This window comes from Lucilia sericata, unplaced genomic scaffold, assembly GCF_015586225.1.
Source record: "Lucilia sericata isolate MDLA Ls3-8-SP2 unplaced genomic scaffold, ASM1558622v1 Contig000294F_arrow, whole genome shotgun sequence".
Lineage (NCBI taxonomy): Eukaryota > Metazoa > Arthropoda > Insecta > Diptera > Calliphoridae > Lucilia > Lucilia sericata.
In genome coordinates, this window is record NW_023994319.1 from 417,461 (window position 1) to 426,595 (window position 9,135).

At 32.3% G+C, this 9,135-nt stretch overlaps 1 protein-coding gene across 1 annotated transcript; it reads right to left on the reverse strand.

Annotated features, from left to right (window-relative positions):
* Positions 1-265: 265 nt before the first annotated feature.
* LOC119603336 (cytochrome b-c1 complex subunit 6, mitochondrial-like) lies at positions 266-817 on the reverse strand. Its single transcript, XM_037955341.1, has one exon. The coding sequence runs from the start codon at positions 815-817 to the stop codon at positions 536-538; it is 282 nt and encodes a 93-aa protein (XP_037811269.1). The 3' UTR covers positions 266-535.
* Between the last annotated feature and the right edge of the window lie 8,318 nt (positions 818-9,135).

The following is a 9,135-nucleotide window of genomic DNA, read 5'->3' on the forward strand; positions in this document are numbered from 1 at the left end:
AGATAATGTTGTTGCAGTCATAATGAAATTAACATTGAATATTATTATTTTTATTACGATTGTTATTAAAGACCATAAAAAGTGTATTTTTTAATGATCAAATGCATAAGAAACAAATATAGTTATATAGACTATATAATAAAGACAGACTTATTTCTAGAAATAAGAAAACAAATCTTAACAGCAATCTGAAGCCAGAAATAGTAGTCACCTGTCTTGGTAATAAAAAACAAATTGCGAAAATTTAAAATATTTTTTCATTTAATAAATTGTTTTAATAATGGCCATTTTTATGAGCTGACAAGAATCATGTCAGCCCACCAAATAATTGTAGAAAAAAATAGAGAACCAAAAAAAAAATTAATAATAATACACCTTGTAACAGCCATCAGCAGCCACACAAGTCAACAACCAATAATCATGTTTTTCTATAAACGTTATCATTTTTTGCAGAAAACAATTTCTTGCAAAATGTTATTACATATTTTTATAGGCACCAATTTCAAAGAAACCGTTTTATTTATATTTCATAATCCTAAACCAATTGGGGGAACAACATTTTGGCCACACAATGATCGAGTGCTTGAACATAATCGAATAGCTCCTGCTCACAGGTTTCCCTTGTTTGTTGACGACTATTGACACGTTTATTGCATTTTTGTAGAGTTTCATAGAGTCTATAGATTTTACGTTTTTTATCACAAAAATCTCTCAATTCCTTCTGTTGATCCACCAATTCCGCTTGCGCTTCTTGCGAAGACTGCTGCTCAGGTGGTGCGGCTTGAATATTGAAAGTCCAGAATTGTTTAAAATTCATGGTGATGTTTAAAAAAGCAAAATAATATATATTTAGATTGACATGTTATATCAGACATGTAAATGAATTCATTCTAATCAAAGGAAATAGTTTAACCTTCAGGTCAACAGACCATACTAGTCGAGTTTAGCCTACAATTTAGTTCAGTCTAGTTTTCATCAAGCCTAGTCTATAATCTAGCCTAAAGTCTAGTCGACAGTTTAATTTATAGTCTAGTAATCGCTAATATAATCATAGTCTAATGACTAGTCGATAGCTTAATCTATAGTCTAGTCTATAGTCTAGTCAATAGTCTAGTCTAAAGTCTAGTCAACAGTCTAGTTAACAGTCTAGTTAATAGTCTAGTCTATAGTCTAGTCAATAGTCTAGTCTATAGTCCTAGTCTATAGTCTAGTCTATAGTCTAGTCTATAGTCTAGTCTATAGTCTAGTCTATAGTCTAGTCTATAGTCTAGTCTATAGTCTAGTCTATAGTCTAGTCATAGTCTAGTCTATAGTCTAGTCTATAGTCTAGTCTATAGTCTAGTCTATAGTCTAGTCTATAGTCTAGTCTATAGTCTAGTCTATAGTCTAGTCTATAGTCTAGTCTAGTCTAGTCTAGTCTAGTCTAGTCTATAGTCTAGTCTAGTCTATAGTCTAGTCTATAGTCTAGTCTATAGTCTAGTCTATAGTCTAGTCTATAGTCTAGTCTATAGTCTAGTCTATAGTCTAGTCTATAGTCTAGTCTATAGTCTAGTCTATAGTCTAGTCTATAGTCTAGTCTATAGTCTAGTCTATAGTCTAGTCTATAGTCTAGTCTATAGTCTAGTCTATAGTCTAGTCTATAGTCTAGTCTATAGTCTAGTCTATAGTCTAGTCTAGTTAGTCTATAGTCTAGTCTAGTCTAGTCTATAGTCTAGTCTATAGTTCTAGTCTATAGTCTAGTCTATAGTAGTCTAGTCTATAGTCTAGTCTATAGTCTAGTCTATAGTCTAGTCTATAGTCTATAGTCTAGTCTATAGTCTAGTCTATAGTCTAGTCTAGTCTAGTCTATAGTCTAGTCTATAGTCTAGTCTAGTTAGTCTAGTCTATAGTCTAGTCTATAGTCTAGTCTATAGTCTAGTCTATAGTCTAGTCTATAGTCTAGTCTATAGTCTAGTCTAATAGTCTAGTCTATAGTCTAGTCTATAGTCTAGTCTATAGTCTAGTCTATAGTCTAGTCTATAGTCTAGTCTATAGTCTAGTCTATAGTCTAGTCTATAGTCTAGTCTAGTCTAGTCTATAGACTAGTCTATAGTCTAGTCTATAGACTAGTCTATAGTCTAGTCTATAGTCTAGTCTATAGTCTAGTCTATAGTCTAGTCTATAGTCTAGTCTATAGTCTAGTCTATAGTCTAGTCTATAGTCTAGTCTATAGTCTAGTCTATAGTCTAGTCTATAGTCTAGTCTATAGTCTAGTCTATAGTCTAGTCTATAGTCTAGTCTATAGTCTAGTCTATAGTCTAGTCTATAGTCTAGTCTATAGTCTAGTCTATAGTCTAGTCTATAGTCTAGTCTATAGTCTAGTCTATAGTCTAGTCTATAGTCTAGTCTATAGTCTAGTCTATAGTCTAGTCTATAGTCTAGTCTATAGTCTAGTCTATAGTCTAGTCTATAGTCTAGTCTATAGTCTAGTCTATAGTCTAGTCTATAGTCTAGTCTATAGTCTAGTCTATAGTCTAGTCTATAGTCTAGTCTATAGTCTAGTCTATAGTCTAGTCTATAGTCTAGTCTATAGTCTAGTCTATAGGTCTAGTCTATAGTCTAGTCTATAGTCTATAGTCTATCTATAGTCTAGTCTATAGTCTAGTCTATAGTCTAGTCTATAGTCTAGTCTATAGTCTAGTCTATAGTCTATAGTCTAGTCTATAGTCTAGTCTATAGTCTAGTCTATAGTCTAGTCTATAGTCTAGTCTATAGTCTAGTCTATAGTCTAGTCTATAGTCTAGTCTATAGTCTAGTCTATAGTCTAGTCTATAGTCTAGTCTATAGTCTAGCCTATAGTCTAGTCTACAGTCTAGCCTATAGTCTAGTCTATAGTCTAGTCTATAGTCTAGCCTATAGTCTAGTCTATAGTCTAGTCTATAGTCTAGCCTATAGTCTAGTCTATAGTCTAGTCTATAGTCTAGCCTATAGTCTAGTCTATAGTCTAGTCTATAGTCTAGCCTATAGTCTAGTCTATAGTCTAGCCTATAGTCTAGTCTATAGTCTAGTCTATAGTCTAGTCTATAGTCTAGTCTATAGTCTAGTCTATAGTCTAGTCTATAGTCTAGTCTATAGTCTAGTCTATAGTCTAGCCTATAGTCTAGTCTATAGTCTTGTCCATAGTACTGTCTATGTTTTAGTCTAAAGTCCAATCTATTGTCTAGTTTATAGTCTAATCTCTAGTCTGAAGTCAACCCTATAGTGTTGCCTGTAGTCGAGTTTAAGCTATAACATAGACAACAATATCATGTTACTAATAATCTCATTGATGAAACATCACTTATGGGTGGGTAGTGGTGCTGGGGCACACAGGCCTAGTTTATTCAATGGTTAATATATAGCTTACCCTATTTGCTAATATGTCTGATGTCAAGTCTATAGTCACGTTTATAGGCAAATATTCAACATATTTCCGTTAGAATTTTAAAATTTTCCCAAATAGTTAATTATCTAAAACCAAATTCAGTTTTAATTGTAACACTTTACTTTCAAAACTAATTGGGGTTTTTTGCAGCGCGTGACTAATTAAACAGAAATATAAAATTTTAACGGATACAAAACACTTAAAGTAATACAAATAGATAGATACCTTTTCTAATCGAATGGCTTAATACAATTTTGCCTTTGGCTAGTTGTGGGTTACGGATACATACATACAGATATCATTAACATCAATGTCAATGCAAGAAAATTAAATAAATATTTAAAATTAAATCACTAAATAAAAAGAAATACACATGTACTTTATATGTATGTTAAACTCTTTAATGTTATTATTTATAATTTCATTTAATTTAATATCGATTACACAAAATGTACAACAGAAAACAAATGAAATTAAATTCAATTAATACGAAATTAACATTGCCAATATCCGCCTTAAACAGGTGTCATTGATAGTAAATCAAATCAACAAAAATGGTGGAAGAATAAGAGAAAATCCCAACTCAAAACGAATTCAAAATGCACATGGAGGTTGACGGCTGATTTTTGCAAAATATTGACCGCCAATCATTACCGACAAACAACCTAAAGACAATTGTTGAGTGTTGGTGTATGTGTCTTTTTAAATACAACAAAGTAACAAAAGTGCAACAGTATTAAATTAATGTTTATTGTTTAAAGTGCTGGTTTATATTTATTATTTAATGTGAACAATGTTAATGTTTTGTACAAGATGATAAAGTCAAGATATTGAATGACAATAATGAGCAAACAACAGCAGCAATTTTAGTAGCAATAAACATACAAAGCGTGGACTTTAGTTAGTACGAGGCGTGGCGCTACTTAAGGGTGTTAATGGCTATTTGTTATAATTACCATCTTAGAAATACCGGAATTTTTAACAGTTTTGAAAATTAGCGAAAGCTAGATCGAATCAAAGAAATCTTTCATTTGGAAATAAATACGTTTTCTAAAGCAAAATGGACTAAACTATAGACTAGAGTATAGACTAGACTATAGACTGGACTATAGACTAGACTATAGACTGGACTATAGACTACAGACTATACTATAGACTAGACTATAGACTATACTATAGACCAGACTATAGACTATACTATAGACCAGACTATAGACTAGACTATAGACCAGACTATAGACTAGACTATAGTCTAGACTATAGACTAGACTATAGACTAGACTATAGACTAGACTATAGACTAGACTATAGACTAGACTATAGACTAGAATATAGACTAGACTATAGACTAGACTATAGACTAGACTATAGACTAGACTATAGACTAGACTATAGACTAGACTATAGACTAGACTATAGACTAGACTATAGACTAGACTATAGACTAGACTATAGACTAGACTATAGACTAGACTATAGACTAGACTATAGACTAGACTATAGACTAGACTATAGACTAGACTATAGACTAGACTATAGACTAGACTATAGACTAGACTATAGACTAGACTATAGACTAGACTATAGACCAGACAATAGACTAGACTATAGACTAGACTATAGACTAGACTATAGACTAGACTATAGACTAGACTATATAATAGACTATAGACTAGACTATAGACTAGACTATATAATAGACTATAGACTAGACTAGACTAGACTATAGGACTAGACTATAGACTAGACTATAGACTAGACTATAGACTAGACTATAGACTAGACTATAGACTAGACTATAGACTAGACTATAGACTAGACTATAGACTAGACTATAGACTAGACTATAAGACTATAGACTAGATAGACTAGACTATAGACTAGACGATAGACTAGACGATAGACTAGACGATAGACTAGACGATAGACTAGACGATAGACTAGACTATAGACTAGACTATAGACTAGACTATAGACTAGACTATAGACTAGACTATAGACTAGACTATAGACTAGGACTATAGACTAGACTATAGACTAGACTATAGACTAGACTATAGACTAGACTATAGACTAGACTATAGACTAGACTATAGACTAGACTATAGACTAGACTATAGACTAGACTATAGACTAGACTATAGACTAGACTATAGACTAGACTATAGACTAGACGATAGACTAGACGATAGACTAGACTATAGACTAGACTATAGACTAGACGATAGACTAGACGATAGACTAGACGATAGACTAGACGATAGACTAGACGATAGACTAGACGATAGACTAGACGATAGACTAGACGATAGACTAGACGATAGACTAGACGATAGACTAGACGATAGACTAGACGATAGACTAGACTACGATAGACTAGACGATAGACTAGACGATAGACTAGACGATAGACTAGACGATAGATTAGACTATAGATTAGACGATAGATTAGACGATAGACTAGACTAAAGACTAGACTAAAGACTAGACTAAAGACTAGACTATAGACTAGACCATAGACTATAGTCTATAGTCTAGTCAATAGTCTAGTCTATAGTCTAGTCAAAGTCTAATCGAAATGTTTTCTAGTTATACATATATGGCTTTAAAATATTTTACAAAACTTACTTTTAATTTGAGCAGGAATTTGTAAAACATTCTCTAATTTAATATGTTAAAAGCAACCTGCTGTGACACCCACTACATTGTTTGATTTTGCTGTTTTAGTGTCCGGCCCACCCTCGTAGTTTTTCTGATATTTTACTGATAAATTAAGTAATCATAAAATCAAGTTTGAGCAATTTTCAATGGTTTCCACATTTTTTATTTCGACGTATTTTTGTCACATGGCCTCAGGAATTTGTGGTGTTTTCGTGGTTATGTTTTTTTTGCTATTTTTTTCCTTAACTCTTTAATCTATGGAAATTGGCCATTTTAAAGGTATTAAGGTAATTTTTGTTTGAACGTGCTTCTTGTAGATAATGTGCATATTTTTCTTTAAACTTTGTTTTGCTAACATTTTATTTCCTTTTGGTCAAAAGCCAACTTAACAAATATTTGTTTTAGTTTTTCCTTCATTTTTGTAGATTTCAAATAGTGCAGTAGAGTAGTAAGTAGATGTGTGGTTGTTAAGTTTGCAGTCATGACTCATATTCATTCATAAGCCAATCATGAGAACTTGGCAAAAATATTGAAATTTTTTCAGTTCGAGTTGGTTTTTTGTTTGTTTATTTGAAAACCCTCATTGATTTAAATATTTACATAGTTTGTAATTTATATAGTATTTTGGGTGTGGTAATAGTTAAGTTTTTTTATTTATTTTCTTCATTTGTATTGTTTTATTGAGTTGTGTACGTATTTTAAGTGCATTAAATGTCGACATATCGATAATAGCACCGATTTTTATGCATTTCACGGTAATTTGTTGGACAGTCTTTTGTATGTCTAGAGTAACTCTGTTTTTTTTTTTAGTTGACATTTCTGAATTTCTAGAGAAGCAAAAACAATTCTCTCCTAAAAATAGTGCTGAACGCAACTTTCTTTCTACAATACAGTTTTTTTGTCTAGAAAACAGCCTTTTGTCAGAACTGTATACAGTATAGTCTATTGTCAAGTCCATAGTCTAGTCTATAGTATAGTATATAGTCTAGTCCAGAGTCTCATCTATAGTTTAGTCTATAGTCTAGTCTATAGTCTAGTCTATAGTCTAGTCTATAGTCGAGTCTATAGTCTAGTCTATAGTCTAGTCTATAGTATAGTCTATAGTCGAGTCTATAGTCGAGTCTATAGTCTAGTCTATAGTCTAGTCTATAGTCTAGTCTATAGTCTAGTCTATAGTCTAGTCTATAATCTAGTCTTTAGTCTAGTCTATAGTCTAGTCTATAGTCTAGTCTATAGTCTAGTCTATAGTCTAGTCTATAGTCTAGTCTATAGTCTAGTCTATAGTCTAGTCTATAGTCTAGTCTATAGTCTAGTCTATAGTCTAGTCTATAGTATAGTCTATAGTCTAGTCTATAGTCTAGTCTATAGTCTAGTCTATAGTCTAGTCTATAGTCTAGTCTATAGTCTAGTCTATAGTCTAGTCTATAGTCTAGTCTAGTCTATAGTCTAGTCTATAGTCTAGTCTATAGTCTAGTCTATAGTCTAGTCTATAGTCTAGTCTATAGTCTAGTCTATAGTCTAGTCTATAGTCTAGTCTATAGTCTAGTCTATAGTCTAGTCTATAGTCTAGTCTATAGTCTAGTCTATAGTCTAGTCTATAGTCTAGTCCTATAGTCTAGTCTATAGTCTAGTCTATAGTCTAGTCTATAGTCTAGTCTATAGTCTAGTCTATATCTAGTCCTATAGTCTAGTCTATAGTCTAGTCTATAGTCTAGTCTATAGTCTAGTCTATAGTCTAGTCTATAGGTCTAGTCTATAGTCTAGTCTATAGTCTAGTCTATAGTCTAGTCTATAGTCCTAGGTCTATAGTCTAGTCTATAGTCTAGTCTATAGTCTAGTCTATAGTCTAGTCTATAGTCTAGTCTATAGTCTAGTCTATAGTCTAGTCTATAGTCTAGTCTATAGTCTAGTCTATAGTCTAGTCTATAGTCTAGTCTATAGTCTAGTCTATAGTCTAGTCTATAGTCTAGTCTATAGTCTAGTCTATAGTCTAGTCTATAGTCTAGTCTATAGTCTAGTCTATAGTCTAGTCTATAGTCTAGTCTATAGTCTAGTCTATAGTCTAGTCTATAGTCTAGTCTATAGTCTAGTCTATAGTCCTAGTCTATAGTCTAGTCTATAGTCTGTCTATAGTCTAGTCTATAGTCTAGTCTATAGTCTAGTCTATAGTCTAGTCTATAGTCTAGTCTATAGTCTAGTCTATAGTCTAGTCTATAGTCTAGTCTATAGTCTAGTCTATAGTCTAGTCTATAGTCTAGTCTATAGTCTAGTCTATAGTCTAGTCTATAGTCTAGTCTATAGTCTAGTCTATAGTCTAGTCTATAGTCTAGTCTATAGTCTAGTCTATAGTCTAGTCTATAGTCTAGTCTATAGTCTAGTCTATAGTCTAGTCTATAGTCTAGTCTATAGTCTAGTCTATATAGTCTAGTCTATAGTCTAGTCTATAGTCTAGTCTATAGTCTAGTCTATAGTCTAGTCTATAGTCTAGTCTATAGTCTAGTCTATAGTCTAGTCTATAGTCGAGTCTATAGTCTAGTCTATAGTCTAGTCTATAGTCTAGTCTATAGTCTAGTCTATAGTCTAGTCTAGTCTATAGTCTAGTCTAGTCTAGTCTATAGTCTAGTCTATAGTCTAGTCTATAGTCTAGTCTATCTATAGTCTAGTCTATAGTCTAGTCTATAGTCTAGTCTATAGTCTAGTCTATAGTCTAGTCTATAGTCTAGTCTATAGTCTAGTCTATAGTCTAGTCTATAGTCTAGTCTATAGTCTAGTCTATAGTCTAGTCTATAGTCTAGTCTATAGTCTAGTCTATAGTCTAGTCTATAGTCTAGTCTATAGTCTAGTCTATAGTCTAGTCTATAGTCTAGTCTATAGTCTAGTCTAGTCTAGTCTATAGTCTAGTCTATAGTCTAGTCTATAGTCTAGTCTATAGTCTAGTCTATAGTCTAGTCTATAGTCTAGTCTATAGTCTAGTCTATAGTCTAGTCTATAGTCTAGTCTATAGTCTAGTCTATAGTCTAGTCTATAGTCTAGTCTATAGGCTAGTCTATAGTCTAGTCTATAATCTAGTC